The sequence below is a fragment of the Saccopteryx bilineata genome, chromosome 1, assembly GCF_036850765.1.
Source record: "Saccopteryx bilineata isolate mSacBil1 chromosome 1, mSacBil1_pri_phased_curated, whole genome shotgun sequence".
Taxonomy (NCBI): domain Eukaryota; kingdom Metazoa; phylum Chordata; class Mammalia; order Chiroptera; family Emballonuridae; genus Saccopteryx; species Saccopteryx bilineata.
Genome location: NC_089490.1, coordinates 124859668 through 124882664, shown reverse-complemented (window position 1 = coordinate 124882664; position 22997 = coordinate 124859668). Strand labels below are relative to the sequence as shown.

General features: G+C 40.0%; 1 protein-coding gene across 1 annotated transcript in view; it reads left to right on the top strand.

Moving 5' to 3' along the window:
- Positions 1-298: 298 nt before the first annotated feature.
- BCAT1 (branched chain amino acid transaminase 1) overlaps positions 299-22997 on the top strand; it is a 108959-nt gene continuing 86260 nt past the window's right edge. Inside the window, exon 1 of the mRNA XM_066264798.1 lies at positions 299-442. Coding sequence (XP_066120895.1) covers positions 416-442 — 27 coding nt within the window. The 5' untranslated portion in view covers positions 299-415. The remainder of the gene's footprint in view (positions 443-22997) is intronic.

The following is a 22997-nucleotide window of genomic DNA, read 5'->3' as shown; positions in this document are numbered from 1 at the left end:
ACCAAGCTAAACTGGAAGTTCTCAAGCAAGGAATAGAATGAGTCTAAACACTGCAGTGCTTGGTGTTAGCAGCGAATGAAACTGGAATGGCGACTGCAAAGTGTTCTACTCTCTGGAAATGGCCAAGTACCAGGAGTGAGTGGTGGGTGGGTGAGGCTCAGGCTGAGCCTGGGGTCTGGATTTTCATGCTGGGAGAGATTTTATCCTCCAGGGGGACGGTTTTGGGGAAACACCCCTACAGCTCTTCCTGCTGATGCAATCTTCTAGAGAGCTAAGCATCTCTCCACTCTGCAGTCCCGCCGCCACGTGTAGCAGTCGCTACGCTGGCCACTTCCCCAGACATCCCGCAGCCAGCAACCCAGAAGGCACAGAGGGCCCGGAACGCGCCGGGTTTGGCCTCCGCTCGGCTCCAGCCATGCCCACCGCCGCCGGAACAACGAAGGTAACTGTTTATGACTTTGATTCTAGTTTACACAAAGTGTGTGTATGGGTTGCGCCTGCGATTCCTCAGAGACACGGTTGGCAGAAGGGGGGCGGATGGAAAACCATCGTGGTTTGTGTCCACGCAAACGTTTGTAACGTCTTTGTCCATCATCGCTGGACGGGACCTCCCATTCTTTTCAAATTTCTGCTTAGCATCCGAGCACAGGATGTGCCTCCTCGGGCTTTTTCACAGCCGCATTTGTGAATGGAGATAAAAGGCGGCCGGCAGCCCCTTCCCCTGCCTGTTACCAACTTTGTTGAAAGGAAGGGGAAGCGTTTCTCAATTTCTAAGATGCACAGGAGGTGGGGGCTTTTGGAGAAGAGGTCTGGGGATGTCCTTGGCTGTAAACAGGAGTTTTCTGCCGCGTATACCTAATAAAGGAGGAGGGTGTACAACTAGATAACGATGGTGGCAGGAAGACGTAAAACCGTCTCATCGCCAGGAGAAGCACAGATCTCTCTCTCTCTCTCTTCTTTATACGTGAAAATTAAGGGTTCTCCGAGTTACAATTATGTGAGCCTGAGGCCATTTATTCTTTCATTAAACTGAGTGAGCACCCTAATGGCTTTTATTCTTATGCTAATCAAGAATAATTAGCTAAGCTCCCTATTACTTCTGAAGGTTTAGTTGTAGAGTGAACACTAAGCCTTTTGTTTTCCTGCTCTTTCACCTGGGAAAGCTGCAATGACATTGGAAACAGAAGAGCCGCGTTTTAGAAGGAAAGTGGAGGATGAGCAACTGGTCTTACCATCTAACATCTAGGAAGTAAGGAATTCCTATATGCCATCTGAACTTGTAGGAGAACAAAGCCACGTTTCAGAGTTTTGAAAGGAAGAGATAAAGTATGGATCTCAACTGCACTTCTTCACAATCTCACTTACAGGAAATAATAAGTAAATGGTGCCTTTTTTTCATCAGACAAAAATGCCCGCTAAGATTAAGCAGAAACTGAGTGGAAACACTGTTTTGTATTAAAAAGAGATCATGCAAATGTGCCACAGCAAAAAAAATGTAGCACTTTTTTCTTCTGTAGTTAGATATTCTTCTTCTGGTTTGCTGAAGTCTGTCTAATTGCAGCTGAAAAATGCACCTCGATTGAGTGGAATGTTAATGAATGAAAGGAGAAAATTATGAGAATAAACATCCTTGCTTTTTTTTTTTTTTTTTAGCTCTTCTCTCTTATATAGATTTATAGTTGATTTATGCATTTTGTAATTTCATGGACTCTTTAACATGAGTTTAAAAATTCCAGTCCTTTTTACAAAGTACTCTTATATGAAGAAAACTAGAGGATATATCATCAGATAGTCTCATTTCTGTGTTCTGAAATTTTACTAAGATCTGGAAAAGAAGGATTGTACTCTAGGCATGATCTAAGGCAGGGGTCCCCAAACTACAGCCCGCGGGCTGCATGCGGCCCCCTGAGGCCATTTATCTGGCCCCTCCACACTCGCACTCCGGAAGGGGCACCTCTTACATTGGTGGTCAGTGAGAGGAGTATAGTTCCCATTGAAATACTGGTCAGTTTGTTGATTTAAATTTACTTGTTCTTTATTTTAAATATTGTATTTGTTCCCGTTTTGTTTTTTTACTTTTAAATAAGATATGTGCAGTGTGCATAGGGATTTGTTCATAGTTTGTTTTTATAGTCCAGCTCTCCAACGGTCTGAGGGACAGTGAACTGGCCCCCTATGTAAAAAGTTTGGGGACCCCTGATCTAAGGAGTATGTCAGGTTTCTTTAAGTTTGTTTTTAGTATTCCAAAAAACCTTTCTACTTTTACCTAAGTACTGTATTGCTTATCCTTATAATTATTTCTTAAGTTTTATTTACATGTGGCACCATGATAAGCTCTGTTCTCAGCAAATTCTCAAGACAGTTGTCTGGCCTAGGAGCTTGTATGTAATTTAAGATGGACACCCACAGAATGAACAACTGAATTATAAAAAAAAATAGTACATATATTGAATAGCATGTGTATAAAGATGTTATATACATGCCATGTTTTACTAGATTAACTTAAGGTGGAGACTTTAAAGAGACACATACCCTAAAGCAGTGGTAGTCAACCTGGTCTCTACTGCCCACTAGTGGGCTGTCCAGCTTTCATGGTGGGCGGTAGTGGAGCAACCAAAGTATAAATAAAAATATAGATTTAACTATAGTAAGTTGTTTTAAAAAGATTTATTCTGCCAAATTTAGCGAAAATCCGACATAAAGTAGTTGGTAATTATTATTATATGTTTTAACTGTAACTATGCTTTTACAAATTTTATAAAGTTAAGTTACTTCCCTACTTTATAAATCACCATTGCTCTGGAACCAGTAGGCGGTTAGAAAATTTTAATAACAGAGATACAAAAGTGGATGGTAGGTATAAAAAGTTTGACTACCCCTGCTCTAAAGGGACAGATATAAGAAAAGTCATTGTAAAGGATAAGTGAAGAAAGGGAAGAGGGCTGTTTATATCTGTAAGATATTTTTCCCCATTGAGAAGGAAGGAAGGGGCCATAGCCACGAAGTGTGGAATAGCAAGGCTTTATTTAGTACAGCTTATCCCACCCGACGAGGTCCTCTGGTCCCGGGAGACAGAGGTCAGAGGAGTCACGGGGATTAAACTGCGTGACAGATATTTAAAGGGGTCCTCTAGCGTGGTCGAGCTAATATGACGTGGTGAAATCTCACTGGCTGACAGATGGTCACTCTTTTCCCAGGGACCTCTGGGAAGTTTCTTTTGGCATGCTTGGTTGTGGGCAGCCCTAGCCAAAGTTCCTGGGTCTGAGTTCCTCACATGGCCTTCCCCCATTATCCACCGATCTTACAATATCTTTGCAGGGGCAGGACTTGAAGCCTGGCAGTGATAAGGGGTTTCCATTTCAGACACAGGATGTGGCCCTCAGGTGCGTCAGAGGTGCAGAGCCACCCCATTCTCCACATTGATTATTATTTTCTTTTTGTCTTCAGCTGAAAATGGTATACAAGGTGGAACATGCATTGGTGAGAAAAAAGGAAAAAGGGGGAAAAAAGACAAGAATTTAATTTTGGCCAATATTGCATTCATTTTATTTTGGTAGTAAATAACTTCATTTGACTTTAGGACTACAGAGAGAAAGGAAGAAGAAGAGTTAAGACAATTTTCTATTTGAATGCAAGAATTTCTCTTGCCTGTCGCTCATTGAAACTGAGGTCTGATTACTTGAAATGGGTTTAAAACCATATGAGAGTTAAAAAGTCATTTGATTGTTACAGAGGTCTTGCTAAGAATTAAAACCCAAGTTATAGTTTCCTGCAGTTGCTGTGGATCTTCCAATTGTTTTCATAATTAAAGATTTTGTCCCTTAGTTCAGGTAAGGACTTTTAGTTTTACAGGATAAGAAAAAGAATTTTCCTTCAACTCTTCTAGGTTCTTGGCTGAGATTTTCCTGTTGTAAAACAGATTAACAAGAGAAAAACAAACAAGTTTTTAAAAAAAGTAATTTATTGATTGATTGATTGGTTGATTTTAGGGAGAGAGGGAAAAAGAGAAATATTGATTTGTCATTCCATTTATTTATGTATTCATTGGTTGATTCTTTTATGTCCCCTGACCGGGGATCAAATCCACAACCTTGAAATGATGCTCTAATCGAGGTACCATATTCCAGTATACATGGGAGATACTTAGGAAAACCTAGGAACTCCCTAACATGGCTGAAGCTACCACCTTACAGACTATCTTCAGCTAAAGACAAAAAAAAAAAAAGATAATAATAAAAAACAAATGTTGGGGGGAGAGTTATGGGAGATTAACAGAGAAAGCACATAAACAAGGATAAAGCTATTATTCACATTTAAGTAGGAGACTTCTTCATCGGTAAGCGTTTCTAGAGATTTAGGTATTTTTTTCTTTCTAGCACAGAGAGGGAGACACCCCAACAAATGGAGATTTCCCTTAGAGAAAGACAACTTCTCTGTTTTCAGAGATTCTCCTCTGTCTGCAGCCACTCAGAGACATTTTTTTGGATGGCATATGCAGCTCCCCTTTGGTTCTTTATTTCTAATATTGAATTATAGATCAGGGAGTTCTGGGCTTATAGTAAACTATTTCTATGTATAAATAAAGGCTTGTTTCTAAACTGTGGGCATCTTGAGTGTTTGGATTGGTTGTATTTTGTGGGATTTTAGGTTGTCTGCTTCTTTAAATGGCCTCCTCTCAATGGGTGTAGGAAGGTGGAAAAGGGAAGAGTTTTCTCTATTTCCCTTTGGGCTTGGCCACCACAGTTCCTCTAAGAGATAACACCCTGTGAAAACCCATTGGAATGTTCATCCATATGCCCAAGGGGTTTAATGACCATATCAGAATAAGAATCTGGAACTTTCCAGGATAGACATTATTATCCCAGGCATCCTCTACTTTCTCTGTGATACTATCATTCTTCTTGAGCACAGGAGAAACTGTGACTGGTCTGCTCACTTTACAGTTGTAAATATGAGCAGTCTTTGTGTTGTAACTTTATCCCCTTAACAGCTGTTCAAATGTGCTGAATATTTAATGTGACTTATGGTGAACATTCCTACTGATGGGCTTTCTTGAGCTTCTAGCCCATTTGGTAATAAGTGTCAGTGCCCTCCACTAAGACCTCTGAACTGGATTTTATCTAAAAATCAACTGACGTATAAAGGACATGCAACTCAAATTTTTGAAATGTTTCAAAATTAAGGATTGGGGATGCTCTGATTCATAATCATAATGTTGCAAATCTGTGCCAACATTTTTATCATAATATTTAGTTTGTGATTCATAATGTTGATGGTGAATGCAAAACCAAGGCAGAATTGGTCTTTTCTCTAAGACCAGGGTTCAAGTGCTAACTGTACTTATGCTTCCAATTAGTCCTCTCAAATTCACAATCTGATAATATTATCTCTAGCAATTGAGTACTTATATCCTTAAAATACCTTAGAAATTAGATCACCTTATTAATACAGCATCATACATCACATAGGCAGTTTTCTATTGTTATATAGGCCATACCTTTTTGTGTGAAAAGCTATTTTGCAAAATATTTTTCTTGTTTTCAGTGGTTAATGAGAGAAAGAAAATCATTTTTAATTAATTAATTTACTTATTAATGAATTTATTAAAGTGACATTTGTTCCTAAAAGCATACAGGTATCCTGTATACAAGTCAACAAACATCTTCACACTGCATTGTGTGCCTATAACTCCAAGTAAAGTCTCTGCATTCTCCCCACTTTTGCCCACTTCCACTAAGGTCCGACCCTCCTTTCCCTCTGCCTATCACCACACTGTTGTTGTGTTTATGTATTGTGTGTGTGTGTGTGTGTGTGTGTATTCTGCTTAATTCTTTACCTTCTGAGAAGGAAAATCTTAAAGAAATAGTCATACTCCAAAAAATAACGAAAACAGTCAAGAAGAAAGGAAAAAAGAGAACAACTTTATAAAAATAGAGAAAATAACATTTTAGCAAGAAATAATCCAGAGAAGTCATACTAAAGGACTCATGCTTCTTTGTGATGAAAAATTTTGAAATACTTGTGAACTCAGTGTAGTCCATTATTAATAGTCCTGTATTTCAGCTAAAAAGAACCAATTTATTCTTTATTTTGATTTGTAGATCTGAATATTTGATCAACTGCATTTACAGTCTTTTAGTTTGAAAAATGTTTTTAACTATTTTGACCATAGTTGGTTATTTGACATAAGAAGCCCTGAGAAGTTTAGGATGTAATTTGAGAGCACATGATACAGTGTGCAGATTATGTCTGACTCCTTATAACTAGACAAAAAGAGCACCTGTTGAGTAGGCCAAACATTCCACAGATGCATCTAACATGATCAACAAAGATCACTACACAGTTTGGGCATGATGCCAAGAGAGACAGGGCATGCAGAGGATGATCACTTAGCAATTGTTAAAGAGTTCCACCAACACATCAAAGGGTGATTTTGCCATGTACATTTCATTTCCTTTTTGCAGATTCAGGTTCAAAGTTAAATTGTTTTGATTTTAGCACTTACTAGCTGTTGGTTCAGGAAGCTGGAATAACAATAAATGTGTCTTTGAACTTTGAAGATAAAAGGTAGAGATGTAAAGTCTTCACACATAAACACAATGCATTACTTAGGGATCCTATGGTTTTCAGTGTTGGTGACTATTCTGTACACTTGCAAGGTTAGTTAATGCTGACGTTTAGCAGGCTTGAGGAAAGACTTCTCTGCTCAACGAAGATAATTATGCTTTATATTTTTAAGTGTCATATAAATTACATAACATTGAATTTTAACTTTAGAACATTTGTAGGAGGAAAGCAGTGCAACTATTTTTACAAAACCCTTTTACAGATGAGGAAAATGAAGCTCAAACACTTACTAGATTTGCTTAAGATCAGAAATAGCAGAGCATAATGAGTCAATAGATATTTTGACAACCTAGTACAGTCACTTTCCACATCATTAGTGATTCTGGCTTCTCTTGGATCTGACAACATTTTGTAAATCTTACGTAAAGTAGGACAATATTCCCAGCAAAATATGTAAACATAAACACAAAGTTTTGTCTAAATTATATGTTATTAAAATTAAGGCAGTAGAGTTCATGGAAGAAAATACTGAAATGATCTAGTTAGTTAAAGCAGCAAAGAACTATTGTTTCTTGCCCATGCAATCAGCTGAGATATAAAAATATGTGAGCAAGAGATTCACACTGCCCTTTGAAAATGAAAAGCCCAATCATCTGCTTTTAGTTCAAACTAAAGGCATCCAATAGTCCAATAGTTTTTTTTTAATTTTTATCAGCATATGTGTTATCATTTTTTTCTTTATGTTTCAATAGTCTGGGGCAGGAAAAAACTTTTTCCGCTTAGGTTTATTCCCTGCAAATTAGACTGGAAAAAAGAGAGATTAACAATAGAAAAACAGGAGTTTAGTAACATAGGCAGCATGCAGATACAGGGGGAAATTCAGTGCTGTATAATGCAGAGGGGTTAGACCTTGGGTTTACATAGCATCTCAACAAAGGCTAATACATTTGTGGAGAAGTGACAAGGCAAAGGGGAAGGCTTAGGCTAACAAGGGTGGCAAAACTAACAGGGTAAGGTTTGTCTGGGAAGGGCCAGTTTATTGCTGACTTTCTGCCTTCTTCATGGCCATAAACCTTCTTCAGGAGAGAAGGTTTACTGCAGTTTCCATTTCTGAGCTTTCTGCTTATAGTCAGGAAAGAAAGCTCTATGAAGGCTTCCTTCTGCGTCTGTTGGATATTAGAAGCCTTCTGCTCAAAATAATTCTCATGCCAAAGTGGCGTACTTTGATCCCTACAATAGTCACGGAATAGGAATTGATTCACAGAACCTGCAGTCTTAATTTTTAAAAATTTTATTTTGAAGTGTGTGATGGTTGTTTTGTTAAACAGCGTTAATGCATAGTTTCTTAGCAGAATGTAGTACGTAATTTGGTGACTGGCCTTTCCTTTTCTTAGATAACATTACTACTCCCTGTTGTTCCTGTCAAAGGGATAGGTCTACACGGCTATGTTTCTGACAGGTTACCCCACCTTTGCCACAGCAAGAGTGGACATTGGGCCCAAGGTCAGCCATCTTTTACTTTTTTTTTAAATTTAAATTTTAATTTATTGATTGATTTAGGAGAGAGGGAGGAAGGGGGAGAGAGAGAAACATTGATTTCTTGTTTCACTTATATATGCATTCATCAGTTGATTCTTGTATGTGCCCTGATTGGGGTATACACCTCCATGCTCCAGAAGAATGCTCCAGCTCAGGCTAGGGCTTAATGTTGTTTTGTTTTGTTTTTAAGGACAGAGGAAAGGAGAGGGGGGAGGGAAGCATACATTTGTTGTTCCACTCAGTTGTGCATTCATTGGCTGCTTCTGTGTGTGCCCTGACCGAGCATTGAACCTGCAACTTGGTTGTTTTGGGACTATGATCTTAACCAACTGAGCTAACCTGCCAGGGCTCTTCTTCTTAAGTCCCTTTAGTATATCTTGTAATATAAGTTTGGTGGTGATGAACTCTTTTAGCTTTGTCTCGTCTAGAAAGCTAATTGATTTTATTTTATACTTTTTTTTTCTTTCAAACAGCAGATAATTTTTCCATATATGGATTTGTTTGGAGTCAAATTGACCCTCAAAAGATAGAGACTTATACATAGTAAATATTTACATGCTATGATGCCTATTGCCAAACTCACCTTATAGAAAGAGCTGCTATTTTCTCACTGATCTTTGCAGAATGTCAGTGGTGAAACTGTCTATAGACTGCAAGCATGCATTGTAAATATTTCTGGGAAAGTTCATACAAAAAAATGCCCAATATAGCCATATGAACTGAACACCATGAAAATGATTAAAAACAACAAACCAAGCAATGTCAGTGTGCTAAACCATTACCATTTTCAGATTTAGGCAATATGTAAAGGGAAATGGCCCATATCACATCCCAGAAAACTAATTTAGGATATAGAACAAAATCATGAATCTGGGATTGTTCACCAATTCCAATACTGTTTGACATGGTTTTCGTTTGTTGCAAACAATGCCGTTTTTAAGCAAATTAATTAATGCATGCATGGACAAACAAACTCAACAAAAGGGGCACTTAGAGGCAGTGTTCACTGAATACTGGAATTTTGAAAAAAGAAATCTATTAGGTCATTTTAGGCATTCAGTTCTGCCAAAGAAGGATTGTTCTTTTGAGTTTATTTTTCTCACTTTTAAATCTATCCCCCGAGAACCAATACTTGCCAAATCCTCTGTGGAAAATTCTGCTACCTACTATGTTCACTATTAAAAAGTTTTGAGAAAATTATTTCCCTTTTCTTTTGGTTATACACATTAACAACAATTTATGTTTGGCTATGCTTATAGTTTGCCACAAATCTTTATGTTTATACTTTTAAGTCCTCCCATGAAACCACTCTTTGGTATTCATTTCATCAGTCTGTGCTACTTCTCTCTTCCTTATAATTATCATGTTTTCATTACTTGGTTACTTACTAAATTCTTCCCTCCCTCCCTTCCTTTTCTTTCTTTTCTCCAGTAACACTAGGGCAGATATTCTATTAATAATGTCAGTAATTCAGTAAATATGTAGATATAGTGTCCTAAGGAGGCTTATGCTCCTTTAAAAATTTCATGCATGCGTCTTACACTACCATTGTGCTGACAGTGAACCAGGCACCCTCTCTCCTACAGTTCATCAGTCCATCAGTCTATCCCTTGATGTTAAAGGGAATTTGAAACTGGGCATGAGGGGTCATTTACAACCACATGAATTGAACTACATAGTTTGATATAGATTTAATGGCTTAACATCTTTGCTAATACTTAGTTTAACTAGAAGTGCCTTGTAGTTTTACATGTGTAGTTACTTACACATGTGTGAAAATGATGTATAAACAAGAAGATTTCAGTATTGTTTTTAATAACAAAAGACTGAAAGTTTATTCATCAGGTATAAGAAAGAATGAGGTAAATAAAATTGATGGAGGGAAAACAAGTAAATTCTCCAAAGATAAGAGAAAAACTCCATAAACCTTTTCACTGTATATATTTTCACTGTAGTGTTTTATTTTTGATGCATTAAATTTATGATATTCAAAGCTGAAATTAAACAATGAAAATGTCTAATAGTGAAATTAATTTGATTCTAGAGCCATTATCAAGAAAATATGAAATAATTGGGTAATTCAGCACAGTTACAACCAAGGATATATATTTTGACAGATCCCTACACTGTTGTATTTAACTGTAATTAACTGAAAGGATTTATTGAGAAAGTACCATATTTCCCCCTATATAAGATGCTCCATGTATAAGACACATCTTAATTTAAGGGCCCGAAATTTGAAAAAATTGTATTACATAAAGTTATTGAACTCAAGTTTTATTCACCATAAAATTCATACAACTCCTTGTCACTGTCAAAATTCTCATCCATTAGCTTGTCCTCATCTGTATCTGATGACAAATCACTGTCTTCAACAATGAGCACAAAACAAGTACAAAAAAACCAGGAAATGCAAGTAAAATATCTACAACCACTGAATAAGACACACATAGTTTTTAGACCCAAATTTTTAGAAACAGGGTGTGTTTTATACATGGGGAAATACGGTAGGTTAAACATAAGCTGGCAGGGTAGCTTAGTTGATTAGAATATTGTCGCAATACACCAAGGTTGCAGGTTTGATCTCTGGTGGGGACATATACAAGAATCAACCAGTGAATGCATAAATAAGTGGAACAACAAATTGATGTTTCTCTCCCTTTCTTTCTCTCTCCCTTATCTCTTTCTAAAAAATCAATTTAAAAAATAATATGAAGAGACCCTGGCTGGTTGGCTCAGTGGTAGAGTGTTGACTCAGCATGTAGAAGTCCTGGGTTCGATTCCTGTCCAGGGCACACAGGAGAAGCACCCATCTGCTTATTCGCTCTTCCCCCTCTCCTTCCTCTCTGTCTCTCTCTTCCCCTCCCACAGCCAAGGTTCCATTGAAGCAAAGTTGTCCCAGGTGCTGAGGATGGCTCCACAGCCTCCACCTCAGGCACTCGAGTGGCTCCTGTTGCAACGGAGCAATGCCCCAGATGGGCAGAGCATCGCCCCCTGGTGGGCATGCCGAGTGGATCCCAGTTGGGTGCATGCGGGAGTCTGTCTCTCTGCCTCCCTGCTTCTCACTTCAGAAAAATACAAAAACAAAACAAATAAAAAATAATATAAATACCAAACTTTATATGAAAAGTTGTGCAAACTCTTCTTCAAACCTAACATTTATATATTACAAGACTGACCATGAAACAATGATTGAGATTGATTCAAATTTCATTTAATTGTATAGCTCTTATTAAAACTAGCAGGCTTTGTACTAGGTAATGGCCAAGTGAAAATAATTCAAGCATTAGTTTTACTCTTGAGAAATAACTCTGTTCAAGGAGAAAAATAAATAAAAATCAAACACAGTAAAGTAAAACAAATGCTTTAATAAAATTCCACACAAGCTGCATGAGAAAGATTAGTCAGGGAAATCATGAAAGGCTTTCCAGTACAGGTGATGGTTGAGCAGAGCCATAAAGAAGGCCAGATGAACAAGAAAGTAAGAGCCTTTTAGGCACATGTGTGGTCCAACCCCAGACTTCTGGACCTAGATTCAATCTTATTCCCTTACCATAGAAGATCACGAGGAAAAACATGCCTGGCCTCCCTTCCATACCAGTGATAAAGAACCAACATCCTCTAGGGAATGAAATTATGGAACTCAGAACATTGGCAACAGGCAACCAGTTAAACTCACCATTTCACATCTTTTTAAAAAATGTCTTCGTCCCCTCTGCTCTTTCTTGATGCTTTGCATTTTTTCCTCTTGGCTCAACACTCACTAGAACCTCCCACTCAAATTTATCCACAATACCTTCTGCAACTCAGTATTAGCATACCCCTCTTCACCTCCCTTAAATATTTCCTGCTGCTCTTGCCCTTAGTGAGGCCATTTCTCTACCATCCTGAGTGGAGGTTGTCCATTTTTTCCATTTTCTTCTGTCAGAGTTGGAGGGGGCTGGTCTGCACCCTGCTCAGTGCTGTCTCCACATCAGACTCCTATAAAACCCCGCTCTGCTATTCCTGCCATCAGTCTGTACTACCCCCCTCTTCCTTGTAGCTATAATTGAAAAACACTCTGGTCACTCTGCGCCCAGTATCTGCTGAAGATTTTAGCACTTTGCTCTAATTCTCTCATTTCGAGTCCTGTTTTCCCATATATTTCAAGGTGCGAGGATATCCTATTCTCTTTCTGGCGTCTCAGTCCTTTTAATGTCTCCATTAACTTGCTACATCCCTCATATGCCATCCCTACTCATAGTCATATCCCAAACTTTACACTAAGTCCCATGGGTTATTTTTGATCCAAGATCTATCTTACATCTGCACAGTTCTCCCATTTTAGCTGCCACATGCCCAGTTCAAGCCACTGTCTTCACTTCACTAGCTATCTATTATACATTTCTGCCTTAGTGCACTCTGTCCTCGACTCCTGATCCCTTCTCTCAGCGCAGAGCGATCCCATCACCTGCTTAACAAAACTCAACCCTTTCCTGTTATGCTTAAAGTAAAACCTGAAGTCCCTACCATGCTCTAGAAGTTCCTGTGAGATTTGGCCCCCCTCACTTTGACAGCCTCACTGTTGCTGCTGTCTCCATCTCTCCTCATCCCCCAACTTTTGCTTCAGAGTCTTTGCACTTGCTGATCCTCCTGACCAGAAGGTCTTCTTCCATCTTCTACTCTTAGCCTGCTCTTTATTACCCTGCCAGCTTCAGATTTAATGGCTGCTTCCTCAGAGAGACCCTCATGACCCCATGATTCCTAGTTCTTCAGAGCCCTAAATGCAATTTACAATTATTTATTGGTATGATTATCTGTTTGGTTGGGATTGATGTGTGACTCTTCCATTATCAGGGGTCTCAAACTCGCGGCCCGCGGGACACATGCGGCCCGCCGAACAATTTTGTGCGGCCCGCAGACTAATCCACGGGTTTACTTAATTTTATCCAAAATATTTTGAACTTCGTGGATTAGTCTGAGGGCCACACAAAATTGTTTGGCGGGCCGCGAGTTTGAGACCCCTGCATTAGATCATATTTTTCTTGACAGCAGGAAACATCTACATATAATAGTTGTGGTTTTTTTTGAACCACTGTGCAACTGCATAAAGCTCAATGCCTGACCTATATAGGTAGTTGGTGACTGTACAAAGCTGAATACTGATACCCATCCCCAAAGATGCTAGTGTTCCAATCCCCAAAATTATTATTGTAAAGGAGGTTTTGCAGTTGTAATTAAGTTATAGATCTTAACATGGGGAGATTATCCTTCATTATCTGGGAGGACCCAATACCATGTGTCCGTAAAATCATGGTGCACTTTTGACCGGTCACAGGAAAGCAACAAAAGAAGATAGAAATGTGAAATCTGCACCAAATAAAAGGAAAACTCTCCCAGTTTCATACCTATTCAGTGTAGTTCGATGTGGGCTCCATTTGTTGCCCTACACACATCCAAACAATAGTGAAGTTCTTGCCACACATGGGTAAGGACGTCTGGTGTAACAGAGTGAATAATGTCTGTGATTCTAAGTGATTAATGTCATTGATATGTTCAGTGTACACATGTTGCTTCACATAACACCAAAAATAAAAGTCTTAAGGGCGTCAGATCCGGGGATCATGGTGGCCATGGCTTGACAGAACCCCTGCCTATCCTCCGCCGGGGGAATGTTCTATCCAGAAACTCACGAACAATGGTGGCGTAGTGTGGAGGAGCGCCGTCCTGTTGAAAGATGACACCTTCTGGAAATTGTGGCACTGCATGCAATTCCAACATGTCAAGATAGGACTTTGCCATCACAGACTGCGCCATGAAAAAAATGGGCCTATCACCATATCATGCATCAGGCCACACCACACGTTCACTTTAGGAGTGTTACGTTCGTACTCAGCGTAGGCATGAGGATGTTCAGCAGCCCATATTCAGACGTTATGGCAATGAACATGTCCACAGATATGGAAGGTCGCCTCATCGCTAAACACAATCTTCTGCAAAAATCTTGCATTATTGTCGATCTCATGAAGCATATCTGTAGCAAACACATCGTGTGGGTCTATCCACTGGTTTGATAGCGTGCAATTTGTACCCCGTAAAACAGAAACTTTTCTTTAACACCTTATGAACTGTAGTCTTGCTTAGGTGTAATTGTTGAGCACACACACGCACAGATTTTTTAGGGCTCCTTAGGTAGCTATCCCGTATAGCCTCTACAGACTTGTCACTGACTGATGGCCTACCAGAACCGGGTTTCTCCACCAAACCACCGGTTTCCTTCAACTGCTTATCCCACCGAGTAATGTTATTCCTACGTGGTGGTGCTTCGTTATAAACGCGCCGATATTCACGTTCACGTTGCACTTTGGTCACGGATTCGAATTTAGTGAGCCACAGAACACACTGAACTTTCCTCTGTACCGTTCACATCTCGACTGGCATGGCCGTGGGCTGCTCCGCTGTATATACGGTGTTACATCATCATCTGCTCATGTGCACATGCTGCCACATCATCCTACAGAAACTGGGAGGGTTTTCCTTTTATTTGGTGCAGATTTCACATTTCTATCATCTTTTGTTGCTTTCCTGTGACCAGTCAAAAGTGCACCATGACTTTATGGACTCACTGTTTAATCACAGGGATCAGTCATTTATTCCAAAAGGAAGACAGGATGATCACAGAGAATAAGATATTACAATGGAAGCAGAGGAGAGGGAGAGAGAGAGAGAGATTGAGAGATTTGAAGATACAGTACTGCTTGCTTTGAAGATACAAGAAGGGACCATGAGCCAATGAGTGCAGGTGGCTTCAAGAAGCTGGAAAACACAAGGAAACAGATTCTTACCCTAGAGCCTCTTAGGAATGCAACCCTGCTGACTCTTCTGACTTCAAAAACTAAAATGATAACTTTCTTTTTTTTTAAAAAAAGTGTTCTTTTTTATATTTTCAAAAACCAATTTATTGATTTTAGGAGAGAGGAAAAGAGAGAGAAAGAAAGTGAGAGAGCTGTTCCTGTATGTGCCTTGACTGGGGATTGAACCTGCAGCCTTTGCATATTAGGACAACTCTCTAACCAATCAAGCCATCCAGCCAGGGCAAATTTCTGTTCTTTTAAGCCACAAAATTAGCTGCAATTTGTTACAGCAACAATAAAAAGCTAATACATATTTTGGTGCCTGGAAATGGAGTGCTGCTGTTTACAAATACCTAGAAAAGTAGAAGTAGCTTTGAATTGGGCATTGAGCAGAGCATGATCGGAAATGCCTAGACTGCTTTACACAGATGTCAGTACAAATATGTAGTTTAAAGGTGTTGCTGGTGAGGACTCAGAGGAAATGAGCAACATAGTAGAAAAAAATGCATAAACTCTTACAAAATATTAAAGTTATTAGCTGTTAGTAGAATTATGGAAAAGCACTGTTGATAAGGGCACAAAAGAATTGAAGAACCTGTTTATAGAAACCAGAAGAAAGGGCATCCTTGTTACATAGTGGAAGAAAGCTCAGTGGAGTTATTATTGTTATGCGCAAGGCAAAACTTGTAAGTGGTGAACATAGATATTTGGCTGAGATTTCCATGCAAAATATTGAAGGTACATCCTAGTTTCTTTTTGCTAATTAAAGTAATATATATATATATAAAAGAAAATTGATAAATTGAGGAAGAGGTTAAGAAAAAAGGAACTAGGACTTGATGATTTGGAAAATTACTGGACTCTTCAGATTATAAAAGATGCTGAAATTAAAGAATTCATCATTAGAAAAGCATGATCTGGTCACACTTTCCTTACTGGGAGCACACACTCACCTTTTCTGCACCCCTCTTCTTCCCCCATAGGTGTGCCTCTCCTAAACTCTAAGGGTCCCCTGAGACTTGCAATCAGGGGAGCAATGGGCAGCGGCAACTTGTCCTAGGCTAACACTGTGACCTGTCTCCAAGGCCCCTGTTTCTCGGACTTCTCAGGGAGCCAAAGCAACCCCACCTAGGTCCTCTCCTGTTACCTCTTCTATATCAAGACTGTCCTGTTTTACTATCCCAGCTTTAATAAACAACTTCTAAAAATAAAAAGAAAGGGAGGGAGGGAGGAAGAGAGGGAGAGAAGGAGGGAGGGAGAGAAGGAGGGAGGGAGGAAAGGAAAGAAAAAGAAATGAAAGAAAGAAAGGAAGGAAGAAAGGAAGAACAAGAAAACGAAAGGCATAATTTGGTGAAAAAACTAAGGGTTAAGCTACATATGGTTTGAGGTAGGACGGTTTTGGGAAGCAAGGAAGAGATGGTGGTGTTTGGACTAGTGGTTGGTAGTGGTGTGGAACCCATAAGCAGAAGCATGTGGCTCCATTCCTGTAGAGCTCTGACCATCTAAACCCTCGGGAATGCTCTGCCTTCTCGTCCTTGGGAACAGAGCATCTTTTTCTGCATGCATTTATGCTGGATTCCTCCCCAGACTAAAGATCCAAAGAGGAGTGGCCTGTAGCTTTCTGCCCTCTCCAACACAACTCCATCATTGAGTTTTCTGGATTTTTTTAAAAGAAATACTGGATCCACTTGTTCCATGGAAAAATCACCATTATACTCATTTTTGCCTTGGGGGCAGACCCAAGGGTAGGACCATTGTGTCCTCTAGTTATTGGGTAATGAACAAGTACTAATGCAGCAAAATGACCTGAAGCCTATAAAGACAGAAATATCTTAGTCAAGAGATTCTAAAACCAGAAGAACCAGAGCACCTGGTGACAAAAGGTAGACAAAACAGAGATGTGTTAAGTGGTACATCTGATAGCAAAGGAGGACAAATATTCACCTCTTCTTTTCATTGCCCTCAGCATGATTACCTCAGATTACTGCAATGCATTTTCTGAGCAAGTGTTTGAAGAGTACTCACTGTATAAGTGGAAGCAGCTGCTCAAGGTCTTGAGGGTACAGCAACAAAGAGGACGTCAAGTCTCTGTTCTCACGTCACTTGCAGGGAAAGGCCATAGAACATGGTGGCTTTTAGCGCAACTGAGGCCAAATTGCAGAGTGTAGAACCCAGCTTTGCTCTTGAGTAACCTCCAACAAGTTATTTAACATGCCTCATTTATATTTATACATTGTTGGTAATAATAATACCTACCTCACAGAGATGCTGTGAGGATTAAATAAACTAACAAAAGTAAAGAACAGTGCTTAGTCCAAATAAGTAATACATAAATATTAACTAATATTGTCACAATTTACTTTTATATACAGTCAGGTGCTGCATAATGACATTTTGGTCATGATGGCTGCAGGATGTGTCAGCCAAGAACCCAGAAGGTAGAGGACAATCAGGTGTGCAGTAGGCTGTACCATCTAGGTTTGTGTAAGTGCACTCTGAGGTTCACAGAGCAACAAAATCACCTATCAGTGCATTTCTCAGAATGTGTTCCTATCGTTAAGTGATGCATGATGATAAGAACAAAATATTTCAACCAGTGATGCAAGAGGAAGAACATTAAGTATTAAAATAAAAATTTAATGACATAAAATATGCTCCAGGGGCAGAGTTTAGGGAAAGCCAGCACTAATTCATAGTGGCTGGTCAAGGAAAATTTCACAGAGAAGGTAAACTAAGACCTGAGTACCACTGCCCCTCCCAAAAGAGAAATAAATAAACAAACAAAACAAAGAACTAGGGTGATCTGGAGGTAGTGTCCCAGGTATAGGAAGCAGCAAATGAGACTTCCAGGGGTTTAGTAAGTACAGGGGAAATGACAAGAGTAAAACCAAGTCCTACACCCATTATCTTCTCTGTTGGGTTTCCAGATTTCTGAATCTTGTGGCTTCCTCTTCCTTAGTTTACTTCCTCATTTGTGTAAAGCATATCCTGCAATAATAGGCAAATAGCTCATGAGAGGTAAATATTTTGATTCCTTGCATGCATGAAATATTGTTGTTCTATCACACTAGGTTGGTATTTGATTGTGAATAGCCTTCTAGGTTAGAAATAATTTTTCAGAATTTTAAGGGAAGTGCTTGCTTCCTATGTCCCAGTAGGAGACTTTCCTCAAATATATGGTGATTTGTGTTGATTTCTATATATATGCATTTTTACTTTTATTTTTCAATTTTTTTTTAATTTATTCATTTTACAGAGGAGAGGGAGAGAGAAGGGGGGAGGAGCTGGAAGCATCAACTCTCATATGTGCCTTGACCAGGCAAGCTCAGGGTTTTGAACCGGCGACCTCAGCATTTCCAGGTCGATGTTTTATCCACTGCACCACCACAGGTCAAGCTATTTTTCAATTTTAATTAACACTCGGTAAAGCCAGTAGCCACGGCCACCGTCACAGCCGCCTGGCCCATGCAGGTTCACATTGGATTCGGACAGACGGTAATGAAACAATGGAGCCAAGAATTGGTGAGCCATTAGTTTTAATCCTAGCTTGCATCCAGCAGGCAAGTAAAAACACAAACTGGTCTCCAAAACCCACTCATTCAGGGCTCACAAAGCTACTGACTTATCCGAGTTTCCTAGAATCAAAGGTTTCTAGCTCACTAGCCTCATTCTCCTTTGTTCCCCATCTCCTTCTCTCTACACAAACTCTGCACTAACTGGCTTCTCTTTCATCACTCCACCATCTTGGCTGCCTCTCCTCTCCTCCACGTGGCCTTACTGTTCTCTCCAACCTGCTCTCTGCTCTAATGCTAATCTCAGGAACCGAGAGAGAGCAATCTCCTGGTCTGCCCCATTTTATAGTTCAGAAATCAAAACCTTTAATCCAATATACAAAATAGAGAAGACTCTAATACAAAGTCACTTATCTGAGGCATGAGGGATTGCATCACCCCACATCAAAAAGGGTAGGAAAGGCTTAGTCTGAAAACCAGGGCCCAGACTACAAGGATCCTGCCTGCCCACAGCCCGCCCCCAACACATATTAATATCACCTGGGTGACGGGCTTCCACATAGGCAGCACCATCTTTAACAAAGTGAGCATAATATATTTTATCTGCCCAACACACTCAATATTATTTTGTACTAATTTCGGGTGTACAGCATAGTGGTAATAAATCATATACTTTAGAAAGTATTCCCCTTGATATTTCAAGTACCCACCTGGCACTGCACATAGTTATTACAATATCTGTGACTGTTTCCTATGCTGTACTTTACATCAATTTATTTATACATAAGGATGAGCCAATAAGAAGCCTAGAGGAGGCTCTGTGCACAGGCTTCACTCTTTCTCTGGCTCTTTCATTGTTTATGACCACATGGAAGACTAGGCCAGTTGGTTGCAGAATTCCTAACTGTTATGTCCTTTCTTTGGGTGCTATGTAATTTTTTGCAGGAAAAAAATCACCCAATATGCATAGAGCTTCTTCCAGGGTTCTGTGGGCCCACCAGAGGTAGAAAACTAGATATTTCATCACTTAGTATGTGGATTTTCACTTAATCTCTCCCCAAACAGTGGACCTTCTATGGCTCATTTCTCTAGTGAATAAACCTCCTACATCCCATTGCAGTCAGGAAAGGGTAGTTACCTGGCTGTGCCGGGTGGGCATGGAGACCCACCTACACAAACCTAGTGGTATAGGCTTCTACACACCAAGGCTATATTGTATAGCCTTTTGCCCTGTAGGGGAGGAAAAGTAGTTTTTCCTCAACCTTTCTGGATTCTTGGTAGATAGATACATCAATGTAAGAACAGACATATTAACAGGAAAAAACAATCAAAAGTTTAATAAGCTTTTGTGTACAAGGAGAGTCCCAGGAAAGATGAGTAAACTCACTAAAATGTTTGAAGCCACCATCTTAAATACTGCCTTTTTAGCTGAAGACAAAAGAGGTTGGAGATGGGAGAGTCAGTTATAGGCTCAGGAAAAGCGCCTGTCAACAAGAATTTACTTCTGGTTTCTGAAGATAAGGTCATCCTCCACTTCCTGGTAGGGGAGGGAGATACCTTGACAAATGGAGTTTTCCCTTGCAAATGTAACTGTAAAAATGAGAACTTCTACTTGATTTTCAGAGCTTCTCCTATGTCTGCTCTTTCTTCAAAGTAACCAGCCTAAATAATCCTTATGCCAAAGAGACCTATTTTGGAGTAACAATTTCTGTTCCCTACAACTCTTAGGCTGCAAACCTGTACAGCATGTTACCCTACTGAATATTGTAGGCACTTGTAACAGTGGTATTTCTGTAATGTGTTTCATGTTATGATGGTTACATCACCACTAGTCTATAGCAATTTTTAGCTCCATTGTATCTCATGAGACCAGCCATCATATATCTATATATGGCTCTTAACTGACTTAAGCATAGTTGTGTGGTGAATACTGTACTTGGATACTTCATGTCCCTTGTTGTTAATGGCAACCCCTATCTTCTGCTTCTCCACTGTTGATTAAGGCCTCTGTAGTGTACACCCTGATAGTTGGCTCTTCTTTTTGTAAAGCCGGTGCCTAACTTGCATTTTGATTGCTGAGCCATCCTTTCAAAGAGATATCCACTTCTAGGAAGGCTATTTCCAATAAACACATTGCCAGCCCCAGGACTAGATAAAGAGCCAAGCTACCTCTCTCCCACTGAGCCTTCTTTGTGTTAGGAGATCTTGATTGATACTGATAACTGACCATTTAGACTACCAGTCTTTTTCTTTTTCTCTCTTTCCAAGCTCGAATTCATCAGTAAAGAGTGAACCAATGAAACCTTTGTCCGCCATCCTTGACCCTAATAAAGGCAGGACCCTAATAATAATAAAAGCAGGCACCTAAGTGCCTGCTCTCTCAGCAGGCCCCTCCGGTGATCTCTCTGTGTGATAACTTCTTTTGTCATGCTAGAGCCCATAGTGATGAACTTATAAGTGATAAACACTTTTTTCGTCCAAGTTTCTATGACCTGTAAGTGGTAACTTTTTTTTCTTCAAAGTTTCTTAAGGTTATAGAGAGATGTCTTGCAAATCTAAGAATCACAAGGGCTGGCCCAGTTGTAACGCTAGTTTGGCAAGAGGAGGTTTCAGTGGGAAGCTCACTGGGATACTTCTTGGGCCCAGGTGAGTGACCCCCAGGCATTTCTAGCCAATAACATTACTTTCATATACTGAGACCAGCACAACACATGATCTCTGTCTACTCCTGTGCAAAAAGCTAACAAATAGGCCCGAGATGGCTAGACTTGAAAAGGTCTACTTACAAGGCTGGCCCTTGGATGCTGTCTGGGAATTTGTATTCTAGCAGGTCCTCACAAACCCCTGATAAGAGTAACTCACTGTGCCTAAACTATTTGCACAAACACTGTGGTTGCTGTTGAACATCTGATTTTGTTCTTGGAGTCTGAGATTTTGGTACATGCTTCGTACAGGGTGCCTACATGACTGGCCCGCCAATAGAAACCTTAGCACAGAGTATCTAGTGAAACTCATTTCACACTTGTAATTTGTTGGTGGAGGAATGAAGTCTGTCTTGTGTGATTGCATAGAGAGGACTCTTGGAAGCTGGTATTTGGTTTCTGCTGGACTTTGTCCCACTTGCCTTTCCCTTTGCTTATCTGTCTTGTGTCTTTTTTTTTTCTTTTTAGTTCTATAATAAATCACAACTGCGAGCAGCACTGTGACCAATTTTCTCCTCTGTCAGATGGGGATTATGATAATATCTACCTTATAAGTGGTATTGTGAGTAGGAAATATGTGTGTAATTAAAGACCTGATGTAAGATGCATCTGGTAGAGGGTGGTTGATATTCTGGAGTGTGTTCCTATAAAGAACACTTGAGTTTGTGTGTGTATGCTCATGTCTTTTTGTCAGAGTAATACTGACACATTCTCTGAAGGAAATCAATGCTCAAATCTTGGATGTCTCATTTGCTGAGAACAGGATACATGCCAACTTGTAAAGACCCATAGTTCTTTCACTAAATTGTGTGTGTGTGTATGTGTGTGTGTGTGTTAGTTCATCACCTAATAAACATGAAACAATTTCATAGCATTTTTTTTAAATGGTCAAAATTCACATGTTGAATCCTAACCCCAAAATGGTATGAGGAGGTGGGGCCTTTGGGAGGTGACTAGTCCCACAGGAGTAGGATTAGTGCCTGACACAAGAGGTTCTACCCCTGGCTGGGTAGCTCAGTTGATTAGAGCATCATCCTAATACTCTGAAGTTGGAGCATTGATCCTGTATAGACACTGTGAAGCCAGTATACACGGCCACCATCCCAGCCACCTGGCCTATGCAGGTTTGCATTAGATTCAGACAGTCGGTAAAGAAACAATGGAACCAAAAACTGGTGGGCCATCATCTTTAATTCTAGCTTGCACCCGGCGGGCAAGTAAAAACACACACTGGGCCCCAAAACCCACTCACATTCAGGGCTCACAAAGCTACTGACTTATCCGAGTTTCCTAGAATCAAAGGTTTCTAGCTCACCAGACTAATTCACCTCTGTTCCCCATCTCCTTCCTTCTCCCTGCACAAACTCTGCACAAACTGGCTTCTCACTCAGCACTCCACCATCTTGGCTGCTTCTCCTGGCCTCCTCCACGTGACCTTTCTCTGCTCTCCTTTTCTGCTCTTTCCTATAATGTTAATCTCAGGAACTGAGAGAGCAAGCTCCCGTTCTGACCCCATTTTATAGTGCAGAAATCAAAACCTTTAATCCAATATACAGAATAGGGAAGTCTCTAATATAAAGTCCACCCCACATCAAAAAGGGTGGGAAAGGCTTAGTCCTAAAACCAAGCCCCAGGCTACAAGGATCCTGTCTGCCCACAGCCCACCCCCAACCCCCAACACACATTAATACAATCACGCCTATCCCAAGCAATCACCTGAGTGAGGGGCTTTCATGTGGGCAGCACCATCTTTAACAAAGGAGCGTAATATATTTTATCTGCCCAACAGACACATACAAGAATCAACCAATGAATGCATAAATAAGTGGAACAACAAATCCATG